Source organism: Lissotriton vulgaris, chromosome 4_1 (assembly GCF_964263255.1).
Source record: "Lissotriton vulgaris chromosome 4_1, aLisVul1.2, whole genome shotgun sequence".
Classification (NCBI taxonomy): domain Eukaryota; kingdom Metazoa; phylum Chordata; class Amphibia; order Caudata; family Salamandridae; genus Lissotriton; species Lissotriton vulgaris.
The window spans coordinates 763,065,838-763,084,623 of NC_141691.1; the positions used below are offsets into that span (position 1 = coordinate 763,065,838).

Below are 18,786 nucleotides of genomic sequence, written 5' to 3' on the forward strand. Positions count from 1 at the left end.
CTGCGGCCTTGGTTCTATTGGATCTAAGCGCCGCCTTTGATACGGTGTCACATACAATCCTTCTTGAACGACTCTGGACGATCGGAATCAGGGGCGTTGCCTTGGAGTGGTTTTGTTCCCTTTTTGACTGAACGATCATTTTAAGTCTCAGTCCCCCCTTTAACTCTCAGGTTCATGCTTTAGCTTGTGGGGTATATAGGAAAAACAATGTCCCACTGGGTATCAATGTCAAAGACAATTTCAATTTTGCATACAATGTATTACAGAGAAAGAATACCAGGGAGTCTCAGTACATTTATGAAAGGTTATTAATCACCAATTATGTTGGACATAAAAAGCACAGTTGAAATGCAGCACTGTACATGAAAACCAATCATGGAGCAACCCAAAAAGGCACTTGGTGACAAGGTGATGAAGTGATAGTGACGACGCAAGTGAAGGTGAAGGACAGCGAGGTCGGCGCAAAGTAATACAATCAAACATAGGCTTTTACATTGAATATATACAATAAACAAATTCAATTTGGCAGAATGATGAGCCAATTAATAGTGCGCCATGAAATCGCGCTGTGGTTGTCGACGGCGTTTCGATCCTCTATAATTCGGGATCCTCTTCAGGACAGGGATGGCGTTGAATTGGGGTGCTGAAAACTGGGAGCGCTGACAGAGAGATGGGGTCAGTCGTCCAAGAATGATAGGTCCAAGTACTCGGGAACGAGTCAGGAGATCACTGGCGGGTAGTTCAGGTCTCCTCTAAATCTGTCAGTATGGCGCCTGGGTAGGTTTAGGCGGAGGGGTCAGTCATCCATGAGTGATGAGCCCGGGTACTGAGTGGCAAGTCTGAAAATCACTGCCGGGGGGTCCAGGTCTTGTCAAGTCGAGCCGGTGGGGTGCCTGGATTAATCTGGCAACAAGGGCGATTAATTCCTTGGTTTGGAGGGTCCGCTCACAGTAGCGGGTTCACTTCTTTTCAATCTCTATGTGGGACCTTTGGCGGAGGTGGCCAGAGGTAGGGGGCTATTCTTGGAGTCGTACGCTGACGACACCCAGTTGGCGATTGATTTTTCCAAAAACTGCTGTGCAAACCTGGAAAGTTTCAAGACAGATCTGTTGGCTATCTTGGACTGGATGAAGGCTAAATGTCTTCAATTGAACGCCAGCAAATCGGAGATTCTTCTCTAAGGGAAAGATCAACAGCAGTGATCGGAGCAGTGCTGGCCTGACCATCTTAAACCTGCTCTGTTACCAAAGAAGATGGTAAAGAACTTAGGCGTTTGGTTTGACACCGGCCTAACCTTCGAGAAACAGACAAGAGCTGTTGCTGCGGTTTGTTTTGGACTTCTGAGAGGCCTAAGACCTTTGCTTGGTCTTTTTCCATCTGAAGTGCACCAAACCATCTTGCAAGCATCCATATTGGCAAGGCTTGATTACGGAAATGCCTTATATCTGGGCGCAAATAGAGCAATGATTAAGCACCTCCAGAGAGTCCAGAATGCGGCAGCACGTATGTTAGTAGCACTGCCGAGATCGCAGTCGGTGGCTCATGTGCTCCTAAAGCTGCACTGGCTGCCTATCACAGCCCGTGTTCACTTTAAGGTGTTGTGAACTGCACATAAAATCTTGATGCACCAAGCCCCATCGGACTTTCGGGCTTATTGAAGCCCTATGTGCCTGGGTGTGCCTTGAGATCTACCAATTGCGGGTTGGTCTGTGTCCCCCGAGTAAGGAAAGGGCGGGGGGGCGCCCGTTTGGCTTTTTGGCGGCCAAACTCTGGAACTCCCTCCCTGTGAACATCAGAGCCATATCTAATTTGCTGATGTTTCGGAAGTCCATGAAGACATGGCTGTTCCCTGCAATTTAACAACAAGGATGCTGCTGTACCCCCGCCCCCCCCTCGGTTTCTGGCTGCGCTGGGACGCCTCGTCACTGAGGCAGCCACGCGCATTATAAATCCTGTATAAATAAATACATTAATACATTTTTAAAAAATCGACATTTTGGCCCGAAAGGTAACTGTACTTGTGGTTGCCTGTGGAGGAATGAAATTTAGCAATATTAGGTGTTTAGTGGGGTTCCTGGAGCTTTTGTTCCCAGTGCCACTGCACCTGCTGCACTATTCAAATCAGGTCCCTTGTTCTGACAAATGATGGGCCCGGTGCTGCTGCACCATTCAAATCATGATCCTGTTGTCTGTAAGGTAACTGCACTTGTGGCTGCCTGTTTAGTAATAAAATATAGTAATGCTCTTGTATAATAACTTTATTTTTAACGTGCAATGTTTATTACAACATTTAGAATTTGATCATAATGACCAAACAGATAAAGTTGAAAAAATCATTCTGATAATGCATATATTAAGTGCATAGAAAAGTACTGAGGCATGAACAGGAAATGCTACAAATGTCCTAAGGTTAAAGCATCTGCTTTACACAACTAAGGGCCTGATTACGATGTTGTTCAGAAGGCCTCCAAATCGGATTTGGCTATCCCGGATCGGATTCGTAGCCCTTGTTTCTGACTGAATCGTACACAGGTCCGAACGACCAAGTATGATGCGAAGATTGCGTACGCGTCAACCAAATCGTTTTTGGGACCCAAACCTGTCTGTACGACTTGTTCGTAGCCGAATCGTGCCACGCAATGGAGCCGATTCCGACCGGGCGAGTACGATGCACGATTCGGACAGCTACTTCACCTCGGTCTCAGCAAAATGAAACGGCTGTCGGAATCGTACTTTGGGGGGGCCGTAGCAAGCCCCTTGACCCGGGGCCCTCCGAATCTGTCACAAAGGTGTGCCTGTGGATCACCCGATTTAGGCATGCACAGTGTGCCCACCACAGGATGTACGCTTTTCCCCACCCACCCCTTTACTGCTATGGGAGCCTGTGTACGCATCTGTACACAGGCTCCGAGCGAACAGAGTCCGTAAGCATGTGGCTGCATTGTACTCGCTCGGTCGGACTCCCGGAGCACATTTCGCTCAGAAAGCCCTCCGGATCAGAGTCGTACAGAGGGCTTTCCCCGCGAGATCGTAATCGGGCCCTAAGTGATAAAAAAGCAAGTATTCCAGCATACTGTTAGAAGCTGTCTGCATTTTCAGTGGGAAGAGATCTTAACTTAAAGGTGAATAAGGCTTAAGTAGAAGTATCGTAAATGCATGCATCCAGGGGAAGTTAATGGAAAAAAAACAAAAGTTTCACTCCAAAGCAAACAAATACAGAAATTCAGCAATGGGAACTGATAAGAGGCCCCTTTTAAGATACAAATAATCAAAAGCTTTACCACATCAACAATTAGCATGCCATCTTCACCTTCAAACATAGCCAGAATGGTACTGGTTATGCCGGGCAGTTTACCCTGGTAAGGATGGAGCCAAACATGGTGGCCTGGCTGACAACAATTCTGAGTACCACAATGAGAAATTGATACTCTCAAACAATTACAAAAGAGGTGTTAATCAACCAAAGTCATAGCTGCATAAATATCACTCTTACCCACCTCCAAGTTGGGTTTACTGAATATGGCTGGCAAGCTATTGGCATTACTCGGCCATGTGTTGTTCCAGTAACCAGTAAATGATTACCAGCTATCGACCTTATTCATGTTGTATTTGCCCAGATAGATGTAATTTGGCAGATGGACAGGAGATCGTACTGTATATATTTTAAGACAGCATGCACTAGTAGTGGTTGTGTAAATATGTATCATTCAATTCCCTCACTGTCATAACTCGTGCGGTTTATATAAAAAAAACATGTGATAATCGTTCTGCATGGTACAGAAGCAGAATAAGTTATACCCTGTCCAACTAACGCCAACTATCACTGCAGACAGCGCGTACTGCCAAATCGAGTGCACAGCTTTCTAGTGCCTGGGATCTCTCTAGTTGGTATGTTATTGTAATCCCTAGAGCTGCTATAAAATTACTTGCGGAGTAATGCTAATTTGACGTGTTGCGCCAATGATTGTCAACAATCTGTGCTGCATACAGTGACTACATCTTCAGGGGAAAAGAACGGGAAAGCCATTGACATAGGAATAGGACTTAATGGTACTGGTCAGTGCAGAGTCCACATTTATTCCTATTTCTATGTCAGTGGATATGCCGATAGATATATTGCCAAGGAAGTATTTATTTTCATGCTGCAGAAACACACACCTCTGTAGCATGAAAATTAAAGCCTTCCTCTGCCAACCTGGGGTGTGTTGCAAGGGGTGCTTTGTGATTCTGGCCTAAGGTGATGGCTCTGAAGGGGTTGATTCACCCCTCATTAAATCATACTGTGCTGCCTGAATTAAGTCAGGAAGCACAGTAGGACACACTTTTAAACAAAACTCTTCCCTGGTGTCATGAGAGGGCTGGTGTGAATGTGAGCCTTCAGAGCACAGTGATAAATGTGCATGCTCACCCGATCAACTCTCAAAACTGGGACATTTATCTATTTTGTAATAAGGGTAGGAACGCCAGGACAATCATTAAAAAGCCACAGATATCCAGGCAAATCTGAAACGTCTTCTGAAACAGTGGGAAGAAGGGTTACATGTGTGATCATATAGGATGATGGATATTTTGGTACGAAACTCTGAATGTAAAGTAAAAAAGATCAGAGAAGACGTAATGATGTTAGAAAAAGAAATCATTGACACGAATCTGTCAGATGCTATACAAAAAAAACTCAGTCATTCTTAAGAAAGAACTAGCCAATTATCAAGTCCATCTTAAAAGCAAGAAACAGCAAAAGATACAAAGAGATCAAAATTATTATTAAAGGGGACGCATCTTTACTTTCGCTAGGAAATATGATGATATCATTGGCAAATCTACATCTGTTCCCTCGAGTGAAACGAGGGCCCCTCAGCATATCTTCTAGCAGTACCTCCATTTCGTCTATAGAAAGTGACCCGGGTAAAGGCCCTAGTACAGACATGACAAATACCACCCACCCTCCGTTTTACGGGAGGTACAACGGTACCGTTTGGGAAACAAAAAGAAAACCTTTAGTGAAGAACAAGGAGGGGTGGCAAAAAACACACAGGCAGGCAGGATATGAAGTAGATGAGATTGTGCACCACCATGTGGACAGCATAGGTGATGAGTCTATGACTAATACAGTGAATTTGTCCTCTAGAACTTTGAGAAAACAAGAGACACTGGTCCTTTTTAAAGGACTAAATTTTTGTCTGACAGAAAAAACAGTTTTTGAAAATGTACATCTGGACTTATTTAAGTTTGTACGCAAGTAAAATTAAAAAAAAACATTTTTTCTGAACATACATCTGTCATCCAACTATTACTGTACCATGTGACTCTGAATTTACAATATCTGACATTAATGTGTTGCACTTGATTGCTACCTTGCATGATGAAGAGTTCTTTCGGAGATTTAGTTAAATATGCACTTAATCTAAACGTAGCATAGGAAGTGAGGGTTGATAGTGGGTTGCGGAGCACCTCCAAATTCATTCCCCCAAGTGGCAATAAGTCTGTGATTGATGAATTTGCATCCAGGGTTACTCACGATTTGTACCGCCTGGAAGACAGTCATGTCAACAATAAGAAATGTTTACACCATCCAAACATTAGCAGAGAAGAGAGAAATTGATCGCCAATTAGGCCAGACTGACTGTTATGCCAAATTGAACTCCAACCCCACTATGACAATTGAGAATAACATAAATGCTAGATTAATGGAATGGCATGAGTCTTGCCGTATCACCAACCTGGAGTATACCTATCTGTATGCACAAAATTCAAGACATCCCTGTATCTACGTACTAGCCCTGAAGAAGTCCGCATGAGGATAAAACACGTTGGCGATCTTGAATTTTAAGAATTTGAAAAAAAAATTAAAGAATTTACTCACCTACGATCAAAATCTATCCGTATTTTTTTGGGAAGATCTTGACATTGTTTATTTATTTTATTGTAATTGTGGATAATAAGTAAGCTCCATCCATACATAATTTACATGCTTGAGTGCTGGGCCACCCTTTGCTAAATCCTAGACATCTGGCCACCCTAATGCATCAGTCAGTTACACGTCTTTATTGATGTCTGGATTTGCTTGTATGCATACAATTGACATGCCAAGCACCGCTGATGTAATATTTGTACTCTTGTTTTGTTTCCGCATTTGTCACTGTTTATAAGCCCTGTTGATGGGGACTCACATATACCCGAGACTTCTTATCAGTATGCCATTGTGGTAACAGCACTCCAATGAAGGTATTTGATAATTCAGTACCATTCAATATTAATCTCTGCTTATGAATACCAAATAATCAATGTAGCAAATCTTTCAGAAAATGCACAAAACAGAACAATTGGATATGAAGGGCTTCTCGGTTTCAATGTTAGTAGTTCCCACTTTTGATCTTGTATTCACCCCAATGAGTGCTCACAGTTAAACTTTTGTGCTAAAATTAAAATGTCTGTGTGGTTTACTTATGGCTAAGCACGAGACAGTGTTCCTGAGAAGCAGCCAGTACCAGTTATTAGTGCTGACATAAGATTAATTGAATAGCATTGCAATTATGTTGCTAATTATTTTGATATGCTACGGAATTTTCTGAAAAAGTTGCTCTTTAAATGACACATCATTCAGCACTAAGACAGTTTTGCTAGTATGTCTTTGCTGTTCATGAACCATGACGAGAATATCAATGGGAAATAGAGCACTTTTCATTTACTTTGAGAAAAGATTCTGTGAAGCTGAACACGTTCTCTTGAGCACAAACAAATCAATGAAACTGAATTAGTGTGCCGCTCTTTGCCTTGCTGCGCTTTCATGTGGCAGCAGGAACTGTGACTTAGGTTGGACAGAGGCCATGGACCATCACAGGAACCAGCAGCGCCAGGCCGGACAACAGCGTAACCTTGGTTACTACATTGGATGAGGCACAGTGATCTTTGTTGCCACCATCCCGATATCTGAGCTTTCGCAACACCAAGCTCTACCCACTTTCAATGAAGAAGGATATTATGGTGCCGCTGCTGCTTCCCAGATGAGACACAAAAGTAGTCCATGAATACTTTGGTCATTTGGTAGCATAAGTCATCTCTTTGGTGGGAGTTTTAACATCTACAAGATTAAGCTCACATTTTAAAAACAAATACTGTCCTTTTATGCTGTATTGTAATTTGTAAAGTGTCTAGGCAGCTCAGACACAGCTTCCAAGTGCAGCTGCTCAGGAGAATTGAAAAATGTCAGGAAAAAAACTGTCTATAACAATGATGTATGGTCACACCTCTATGTTTATATGCTGACACAATAAAACAGTGACTAGCTTGTAAATGCTTGTGTTACAAGATATGGCTTGACTGCCTTCCTGACATTTTCCGGTTAGATACTTCAGCTGGGTATGGTTTCTGTGCATTCCAATGGAGAAAGTCATATGGGGAAATAGATCAATCACAAAATATTAGCTTCAAAACCAGTGTAGCTGAATATTTGGAAACTTGTGCTTGTTAACAGTTGTCTTGTAAGACTTTAATTGGTAACACACAATCGGATACACAAGAGTCATTCATTTCAAGAGACTCATTCATTCAAGGATTTCCTGTCGAGGGTTCTTGTGTTTCCCTTCTCTAAATCTCAGGAAGGATCTAAGGTGCTTGCTTCTGGAAGTACTGAAATTGATATTAGGTCGAGATACCAGAATTATGCATCACTCGAAAACAAGGATTCCTTATTTTATAACGTTTATCACCAAATATGTTTTTATATGGGTTCATAAAAACAGGTGTTGGTATCAAAAAGGTGTGTGTGTGTACACTGGATAACACACTTCTTAAATAGAAATATTGTCAACAACAACTATACAATGTCACAAAAAGACAAACCGTAATCATGTTTATATTGAATCTTTAACATTAATGTTTTGAGTACACAGTAAGTGCTAACTATTCACATAGAAACAAATAAGAAAAAATACTTTAGTTCTAAACTCAAATTATTGTTCAACATAAAAAAATGTGTAAACAATTAATGCAGTAGAATCATAAGGCACGCATATGAAATAAAGACTAAATGCCGATTTTCCATTAACTTAGTTGAACTCCATTGAGCACATGCTAATGATACTGCTTCTTTGCAAGTAGACCAGGTGCGGTATTACAGACAGTGCCCACACGCTGTGTGGTATTACAGAAGGGGTTGCAAATGCTTGTGTGCACCCTTCAGTAACATAATGGCACTGGTATTGCCAGTACTATCTTGCGCTATCTTCAGAGGGTTGTTCCTCATTGGCACAGGTGTGTGGCAAACAGGATCTCAGGAAGTACACTGAGTGAACACAAAAAGGTGGTGAACTATCAGTGCACCCCCTTGAAGGCATCCCTCTGGAGGGGGAGAAGAGTTATGTTGTATATACGAATGTCAAACAGAACGTCAAGGGCCAGCAAATCAGGCAAGCAAAAAGCTCAGTGGACTGGCAGGAGAAACAAGACTGCTGTTGACTGCTGCGAGATTTAGATAAGCTCCTGCTATGCTGAACAAGAATACCATCTTAAATTAATCAATAAGTGTGTACCCATGTATGTGCAGAGGCTTTTCCTGGTTTTGGTATTGAAAATGAATGGGCACAAAGCAGAACATAGTGAGTCAAGCAAAAGAAAGGCAGACGCTAGGTGCTGTGCACACTGGACTGGTTGGAAGATCCATGCAGGGTGCCTGCACATGGTTAATATTTGCTTTGAGTGAGAGTTTAGCAATTCGCAGTACTAAAATAAATGCCATATATTTCATGTTGAAGAAGTATGGTCATTGGACTATTCTGTTCCAGCAGCTCATATTCTGGAATGCTTAGAGCGCACCCCTTATGCTCTAACCCTAGACATGCTTTTAACAAGACTAATTGTCCTGGACTTATAAAAGGTGATGGCTTGGACAAATACCAATGTCCTCACGAGCCACTATACTGAATTCTGACAGGAGTCTGATGGAAGACTATCCGTTCCTTTTTAAGGGCTTTCAAGTACTTTAGTAGTTCGGGAAAACTCAGGAGGCTTGGTTGAAGGGGCGCTTTCATTGCTTTGCCAGCCTCTCTACCACAAAGGTGCTGTAGGTCAATGTTGCCTTCTACTCACTTCCTAATCTTCTATGTAGAGGCTTTTTTCCAAATGTGTGCTTGTGGGTGTTACCGAGCCTGCAGTGGAGTATTTTTTGCTTTTGTTCATATAAAGGAGCAACGTTTAGATGAACCAGACCTCAAAACTCTAGATCAGTAAACCTCCAGCACGCCGGTGTGCCGGTGTCCTGGGTGGACTGCAGTAATCTGTCTAGTGTTTTCCTACCAACTTCTTTTTTCCTCTTATGAAGACAAATCAGTTCGTGACTAATGAAAAGGTAACAGTTATTTGGATTTTTAATGAACATAATTTAATAGTTAACTGGATCAGCAAATGTAAAATGTTCAGAGCATTATAATGTTTTGCTAAATAAAAAACACGAGTATAACAAACATATTACCATAACGCAAATATTAATTTTGCATAAGATCTTTATTTAGATTGTATGGAGAAAGAGGACAAGCAAGGCAGCCATTTGTTTTATAAGGACACTTTATATTGAAACTATAGTCCTCTCTGTAAAATTGAAATATGGTTATTGCATTGGAGGCTTACTGAGTGCAGTTCAAATGCGATCACTAAATCAACAAAGTTAATTCTTGGAACTTTGTTTTTTCAATCCACAAGTCTAGCAGTCTACAATATATTGGGTTTTCTCCAGAAAGGCATACTATGCAACATTACCATGCATGGAAATGCTGAATTTATACAACTCCGGCATTGCTTTTATAAGAACGTTGACATGCCATCATGATCATGTTTTTGTGTAACATACCTAAAAAATGACAAGTGTCATACAGGAAATATTTTTCCTCATTTAACAATGAAGAACAAAATGAAGTGTGTTCTGCATTCTGACCATAGCGGTTAAAAGGTTCACCTTAAAGGCAATGGAAATAGTTAGATTTATGAACGTTTGCAACATTTTCAATTTTCTATGTAAAATGGATGTGAAACCAATCACATTATTACAAACTACTGTGAAATTAAGGTTTACTTCTGGGAGTCCAAGACAACATCCACATATCAGTTAGGAACGAAACATATTTTGAGGAGGTGCAGAGGGTCATTTTATGGTATTTTTCCATTTATGGAGAGCAGAATCGGCCACAGAAAAGGATGTTGCGTGTCTTGTTGTGCCTGATAAAAAACAGGAAAGGATGGTCTGCCATGAACCTTGGAACTCTGATCATTGCACAGCGCAACATCATGACTGCTGCGGTGGCAGCAGCCGCTTCTGTGCCTTCCTCATTGACATCAACGAATGCCTTGTGAACCACCTTTGACAGCACCAGATCATTGCTATCTGACATTCCAGAGAAGTCAGATTTTACTACATCAAATGCATCCAGCATTCCCAGGCTGACGAGGAATGGTTTCAAATCATAATTCTCTTCCAGTTTAAACCGGGGTAAAAATAGCTCAACCTCATTTGTATCCATCATTTCTGGGTTTGTCCAGTCTGCAAATTTTTCATATGTAAGTTCTCTTTCAAGCTGAAAAGGGAGACAAGAATGGTTTTTCAATACAAACAAATACATTAGTTTGTCAAAGGCAGTTTAAAGGTCTTTAAAACTTCATAACTTTTCTAAATATACAGGCACCAAAGTTTTCAATAATTTCAGGGACCAGACCCAATGCCATTCCTCTCATTGTGCAACCTAGTTGTGCTGCACAATCACAAAATTCCCTCAGTTACCTTAAATCAGAAAAACTAGCCTAAAGCTCCTTCATTGATTTATACTAGATTAAAATAAAAGTGATTCCATAAAGGTAATAGCAAGAAATATAAATTTGTAAGGACACAATTAAACACAGGATATCGATTGCAACCGGAACATGCCATAAACACATGTGGTTATGTGTTCTTCACCCTAGAAAAACACAAGGACAATGTCTTCCTTAAGGAAATATAAGAGTTCCAAAACAAGGTCAGCATTTTATTTCCTTTTCCCTCTTGTTTGTAACAAAGTTATGGTTTTGGCCATAAAAATTAATCTGAACCAAATAAAAAGTACGAGACAAAGGATTCCACATTTTTAGGAGAAAATGTGTGTACATGTATATTTGGTACACAGAGCAAATCCAACCACGTAGTAACGAAGCACTGTATATGAACGGGTAGACAAAATAATGTTCTATAAGTGTGTAGTGAACTGTAGAGAAAAATCAAACAGAGTAGGTTAGGAAAGTATTAAATGACATATGTCTGGGTACAATTAATTTTAAAAAAAAAGGGATTCCAAAGAGCAAATCATTTCAGCAACTGGGTACAGATTTTCAGTAATACTATAGGACTTTTATGGTTTTCCTTATAGATTGTGCTTGCTGCCATTCCAACAACTAGTATCCACTTGGTTATAACAAAGTCAAACAGCAAAGCAAATGTCATTCAGCAATTTGTATATAATTATATTTTCCAACAACATACTATGATTAAGTAGAATGTTAAATAAGGTGGTTGTGAACAGCACAGTGCAAATACATGGTACATAAGTGGGGTGGTACTTCAGGACATGATTATTTCCTACTAAAGATGATTTCAGTAACTTTATGGTTGTAGACTTTTCATTGCTGCGGAGGGTTCTGGCATAACAGGTGGATCAAATAAGTAAGATTTTAATGCGGATAGTAAACCGGAATACAATTTCTGTTTCTGCTCCATTTAGGCACAGTAATAGTTCTCGAGTTCCAGCATTCTTTGATCTATCTTTGATCCAGGTAATGCATAGATCAGTTCATAATTTTAAGTTTAATCAGGATGTACTTCAAGACATACTTAGAATTTAAAAGATGTACACATATGCTCAGACTCATTTGTGGATTTACCGACTACATGAGTGAAACTCCTTTTTGTCATCACCTACCAAGAACTACACTGCAGACAATTTTGTATCGGATCTGGATTGAACTGATACCATGAACACAATATGTTTACTGGTATTTTCGGATTTAAAAAATGCATTCAAATGAAAGCTTAAATACTGGAAGGCTTACTGACAAAAACAAATAGGAGTATGGGAGGTAGAACTACAGGTGTACTCCTTTAGATATTTCCTACTGCCTTCAGGGTCAAACTGGCCATGGTGGGCACCGGGTGTTTCCCCGGTGGGCCGCCAGGTTGGGTGCAGTTTTGGATCCCTGAAGGGCTACTTTTGTTACCAGGGGAGGTTTGCATGCATAGCTGCAATACCTCCCCCTGTAACAAAAGCAGTGCAGTGTTTTTCATATTGATGCCTACCCCCGCGACCAGTTCGACTAACATTGCCAGGGCCTGTTTACGTTCCCAGTCCGGCTCTGTCTGACTTGGTCACTCGCCACTAAAATGGTAAATATGCAACAAAGGGGACACCTTCCTGTTTATTTGTACGAATTGTATATGAATATTCCAGGAGTATTCGGATTTAATTCCAGTGTTAGATGTTTTTAGGGCCAATTCATGAAGACATATAAGAAGAGTAAGTAGAAGAAAACTACTGGCATACTTTTTACGCACTTCAAAATGTCTTTGTAACTTGTCCACAGAATTCCTATATTTTCTACATGGCTAACCAGTATTACTTGCAGGAAAAAACTTGGTAAAGAAGTAGGGATTTACTATGTGTTTTATCATTCCAATACAAAACTATCTAAACTACTCGGGTAATGGCGAGGAGAGGAGAGTATTTATAATGGATGCAATAACTGTTTAGCCCTGAAACTCACAGTAGGTACAATCCCTCCTAAAATGGTCAGGACGTCATACTAAACTAGGGTAATGTGGCAGGGTTAGGTAGTGTAAATCGTGGTTATTATTTTATGAATGACAAACATTTGTTATAGTATTATGCAATTTACACTCCAATATATTATGAATGAAATTGGGACTGAAAAGGATAAATTGAAATTTGACAATTGGTATTATTGAACTATTTGTGTATAGATGATCATTTATTTTCTTTTATGCTTTTAATTGAGACTTATTTGAATATGAATCATAAGTTTTATTTCTGTGGCCTCATTGACTATTTGTCAAGGTTTTTATAAACCAAGGATGCATGAGTTTAAAAAATATATGCCTTCATTAGGACAGCAATAACTATTTGAAAAGTCTACAAGGTATGGAGATATCTTATAATGTAAACTCTCCAAGTTTAAGGACTGTACGACTACTCCTAGTAGTCATGGTGCCATACCACACCAGGACCATCTTATGGAGACATGTGAAAGGTGCATTGTCTCTCTGTAGGAAGATCCCAGTTATGAGGATAATCCACAAGGCAAAAAATCTGTGGCAATCTAGTAGCTCTTGTTTAAATAGGATTTTTAATTCAGAAGTAGATAAACAAGTCACACATATTTCTCACTGACATCAGGCAGACTAACGATCTAAGCCACAAAATCCAGTAAAAGATGCATAGCGACAGAAAACAACAGAACACGTGTGGTGGTGCATATTCAACTTGGCATAACCTCATTTATATATGAATCAAACAGAACTGACATCACAAGAAAAGACACAATTTCCTCTCTATTGCGATGCTCACTCAGGAATCCCAAATAGACAGCATCTTGGAAATAGCATTTCTAAGACCTTGTATGCACCTTTCTTCTATACACACATCAACAAGAGACAACAAAGACCAAGTTTGACATCTTAAGTCAAATACCGAACTCTGAAGTCTTGCCACAGCTCATGCCAAACGCAGGTCCTTACAAGATTCACAGCATCCCGCACAGTGACTATCGGCAGAAACAATGGTCTGGTCTAATCTGGAAGGGCACCCAGCCACATGCTAAACATGGAGTACTACAATCTGTTTCTTGGTTGTGCTATGAGTGGACTGTCTTCCACTGCACTCTCGTCACTCAAGGCAAGTTTCTAGCACATGGTAACTTCAAGCAAAATGCCAGAGGATTAATCTGATGGAGAATGAAAAATGGACAAACATTTTGTGGCCAGTGAAGAAGAAAAAAAGATGATAGTTAAACTTTAATTCCAGGAACAAAAGAACAGTTTGTTGTTGATTTCTCAGCGTATTCCATCACCTCAACTTTAAAACAGCATAAACATTCAGAAACCAATTGTCAATGTTTCAGTAACTTATTCAAATGATCCGTAGCCACAGGAACTAAAGGGTCAATGCAAAGAGAATAAGGAAAAACTCTTGGATGAAAACCTTACATATAGAAAAAAAGGTAAAACTTTGATAGCTCTGGTAGTCCCATTGTTGTAAGAAAATCTGGCAACTGGTAATCAGAAAACCCAAATATCCTGAGTTGCATTACAATAGCATTGCAGAAACTGTCCAACCTTTAATTGGTTTGCTCTGGTTGCCCGTTAGACTGGGAATGATAACCAGAGGAAAGAGCTTGTTTAATTGGTTAATACTTTGCACAGAGCCTTCCAAAAATTTGAAAGATCTGGAGTTTCTCTACCAAAAATAATTATATGAGGTAATTCATGACGATGAAATAGGTCAATTCAAAAACATTGAGCCATTACATTTGCTGTAGGTAACATAGGTACAAAATAAAAACTGGCCTTCTTGAAAAGGTGTCTATTGTAGCCAATATTATCTGAAATCTTCCTGAAGGAAAAAGGTCCATTGCAGAAATCAATCCAATGTTCAGGGGCCATTAGTAAAGCTAGTAAACATCTTGGAATGTGAGGATGTATAATGGGCCGACATTGGGCAGGTAAGAACGTATTATTGAACACTAGAAGAAACAGCTGGCCTCCAGAAAGGTAGTACAATACAAAGTAGTCCAAGGCACTTCTAAATGTGAGAAATAGCAGAATGACAACATATTTTAATCACATCTTGCAGAATTTCTTTTGTTGGATAAATGGCTAGTTGATTGAAATACAACTCATTTCAACAAACTAAAAGATTCCTACCATGAAGGTCTTTTAATTATTTTGCCTCAATTTGTTCTTGAACCATCTCATTTTGTTTAAGAAAGAAAGGACACATTTAGCTGTTTGATGAGAAAATCATAAGCACTGATCATAACTGAGTTATGACTCTGGATAGCCACAAGATAGTGAATCAGCCAAAAGATTCCTAGCATCAGAAATACTTGCAATAGTAATGTCACACTGTGCAAAAAAAGCGTCCATCTACCATGAAGACTATTCCAGCACTGAAGATGTCATATATACTGTAAACTCTAATGACTGATTTTAATTAAAAACAGTTCTAAAGTGCCCATTCATTATAAGCCATTGCCATATCTAAAAGTTATCTTACAAGCAGAAAGTAATTCCAGTCACTCTCTGGCAAAACACGAGACAAAGAACACAGGATGTTCTTGGCCATTATCTTTGTAACAATACTGTCCCTTTGGCTCTTTAAGAGATGCCTGTTCTAATTATCAGGATGACATTGTAGTGATTTCCTTTTTGAGTCCACTTTTGGTCTTTAGTTAGTCTTTGATTTTAGCTGTTTTAGTTTGCCACTGATTTGCCCAACCACATACAATACATTTGTTTTTGTGACACAATGTTATTTTAGAAATAAAGTATACATAATATTTGTTATTCAGTGAATCTTCTTTGGATTCAGTCGGAACATTTCGCTCAAGGTCGAACAACACGGTGTACTGTTTTCTTATGCCCGGTAAGCAACATCTCCTTTCATTTTTAGGCATGCCACGGGATCACAGCTGCATTTTTCCAACACAGTAGTTCTTCTCATATAAACGGTGTCTTGTCCCCATTGGAGGCAGAGAGGAGAAATCCAGCAGAGACACAGGTCCTGGAATGGAAGCAGCAGCCTTGCGTAAATGGAGTTTACACCTAAGATACGGACCACCTCTCTACAAACATCAGGTATGGGGTCTGTTACTAATCCCAGAGATCACTAATATATCCCTGTGCTCACATAGGGAGGGTAGTCCTAGATAGATATACAAATAGCCATAGTTGGGTTGTTTGTTGTATACAGCCTGCTAGTAATGCTGGTTACGTAGCTTAGTTGAATTTGTTTACTTATCACAACTCATCTGCCTCAAAATAGACTACAATAGTTTTAATAAATATTTTGCAAGCTTCCTTGTTGCCTTCCTTTTGTTTAATATGGACATGCATGAGTGAGAAACGGAAGTGATTATCTGTGCCCATAGTTCCCTTGGGGACTAGTTCATATTCTAGGTTTTCCAAAATCAGCTGCTACTCTTGGAAGGTTAGGAGTTCAGGTGAGGCACTTGTGAGCTAGTCAGATTTATCCCTACATTCTGACCCCCTGTTAGCCAAAGCATAGTTCTGCTTTCCCAGCAGAATCTCTGCTTTCTTTTAATTACTGTGCATCCATTTGTTCTTGAGCCATCTCATCTTTGTTTAAAAAGACTGGACAGTTTTAGCTACTTAATGAGAAAGAATCATAAGCAAGTTGATCCTAATTGAGTTATGAATCTTTATAACCACAAGATAGTGCATCAGCCAAAAGATTCTTAGCATGAGAAATGCATATGATAGTCATAGTAATATTGCACTGTGCAAAGAAAAATGTACTTCTACCTTGAAGACTACTTTAGCATTTAAGATTTCATATATACTGTAAACTCTAATGATTGTTTTTAATTATAAACAGTTCAGTAGTGTCAATTCATTACAAGCCATCTTCATATCTAAAAAGCTCTCACAAGTACTAAATAATTCCAGTAACTCTCTGGCAAAACATTAGACAAACAACACAGGGTGTTCTTGTCCATCTACTTTGTAACAACACTGTCCCTTTGGCTCTTTCAGAGTTGTCTATTAGAATTATCAGAATGACAATAAACTGATTTTACAGTGAACATACTTTTGGGTATATTAAATGCCTGTTCAGCTTGATTATTCCAGCAAAATTTTTTTTTTCGTATTTTCCTCTGTAGAACTTAACTTACATCACTGGTTATTTCTCAACGTTCCTAAAAATTGGCAATAAAAATGTGCAAATCTAAGAAAGGCTTGCAGCTATTTTTACATTAGGAGAAGAAGGCCATTCCAAATTAACTGATGTTGGCTGCAAATCCAAGGAAAGGACAGAAATATTTAATCCGAATCCAAGACACTTAATTTACTCCTTCTCATACTCACTAAGACAAGTGATGCTGCTGAAGTCCTGATCACACCGGGTTCAGGTATAGCAATACAAATTGATTTAAAACATAAGAAATACTTAATACATAATATGTTGAAAATGGCAGGAACATTGCAGCACCAAAATGGCATTACATAATATTGAAAATGTTCAAATTAGGTGCAGAAAGTCTTTTCCCCTCTCCGCCCTCCTTTTGTACACAGAAACGATAAGTAGTTTGCAAATCAAGTCTAGTGAATATTCATGCTCCTCGCCTTTACTTTAAAATGCCCTTTATGAGAGGATATTTATCCTGGATTGTAATTTGATATAAACCTTTACTCAATACCAGGTCGGAAAGTGTGATCTATCTGATACAAAATATGAAAGTGCTCCAGGGGTTGAAGAGTATAGTACAATTAGCCCATTTTGCAAATGCTCCTGTATATAAGCCTTCAGTATCTCCTTCTCATTGAATATAAGGAATAAATGTGTTCAAAATAAATAATGGTGCCTACTTCAGTTGTTAGATTACTCTCAAACTGTGAGGGGGAAGGAGCAATTTTGGGGATGGCAACAACTTAGGAAAAAGCATGCATAGTACCGACTTGGCACCACAAAGATTAGTCACAATTAAATATGAATAGAAAACTTTTATTTCAAGGCTAATGAAACACTAGGTTCCTAAAGCACCACTCCTCCTTTCTTTTCATCTTTCCTGTAATTGATGTTCAATTTACAGAAATACACCAATGAATTAAAAAAATTAAGTAGGATGTGCGAACAAATCAGCTCATCTTCCGTTTCTTATTTCCAACTTATAGTAAATAAGTTAACCAAGTTCATTCTACCCAAGTAGTTTGAGCTGCGAATTGACTGAATTGAGTCACATAAGTCTCTCCATTACCCCTTGTTGAATATTACACAATGCTTCCTCGGCAGAGTGCTCCAAATCATAATATCCCCCTACATGCAAGTAAGAAGTTATAAAACAAAAAAGAAAAGTCTCCAAACAGACATATGAAATAGTTTGTAGACACATTGCTCAGGCCAAGGCAGGTTTGACCAGGTAGTCCACCAAATAAACCATCTTAGCTCAGTCTTGATTAAACTCTGCAGGGTTGGAAGCAAAATGCACCGTAACAAACTCTAATCCTTCTACTAGCAAAGAAACCGCAGAAAAACATGCAGCTTTTGAAGGAACTCATGGGAAACCTATGGACCTTAATACCACAAGAAATATATGTTGGGGGAAATGACCTGTCACCAAATATTTGCTTCAAATAAAAAGGGTCAGCCTTTCAGAAGTCAGTGCAATATCTTGGTTGTCCTGTCAGGTGGTATTAGGTGACACAGAATATAATACACAATAGTAGTGTAATCCAGGAGGCATTGTGTAGTAAGCCTGGACTCTGGAATTAGATATAGTGAAGGAGTTTTTGTGCAGGTTTCGCGTTTTCTCCTTTTGCCATCTAAAGGAGGTAGGCTGCTAGGCCTGGAAGTACTGAAGATTAGAGCTCGTTAGAAGAGACAACATCATATATAGCATTTCCATAGCGGTTTGTGTCTTGGCTTTACTACAGCTCCATTCAACGTTTTTTTTATAGGTGGTGGAGAGAAAAGGTGTGCTATTTGTGGCAGTCTATTTGGTGTGCCTTTAACCATCTGG

At 39.5% G+C, this 18,786-nt stretch overlaps 1 protein-coding gene across 4 annotated transcripts in view; it reads right to left on the reverse strand.

Moving 5' to 3' along the window:
• Positions 1-9,482: 9,482 nt before the first annotated feature.
• The window catches only part of LOC147722554 (serpin B6-like), a 252,653-nt gene continuing 243,349 nt past the window's right edge, over positions 9,483-18,786 (reverse strand). For all 4 annotated transcript variants that reach the window (XM_086965083.1, XM_086965082.1, XM_086965081.1 and 1 more), the window contains one exon: positions 9,483-10,565. In XM_086965083.1, the coding sequence (XP_086821209.1) occupies positions 10,158-10,565 (408 nt within the window). In that variant the 3' untranslated portion in view covers positions 9,483-10,157. The remainder of the gene's footprint in view (positions 10,566-18,786) is intronic.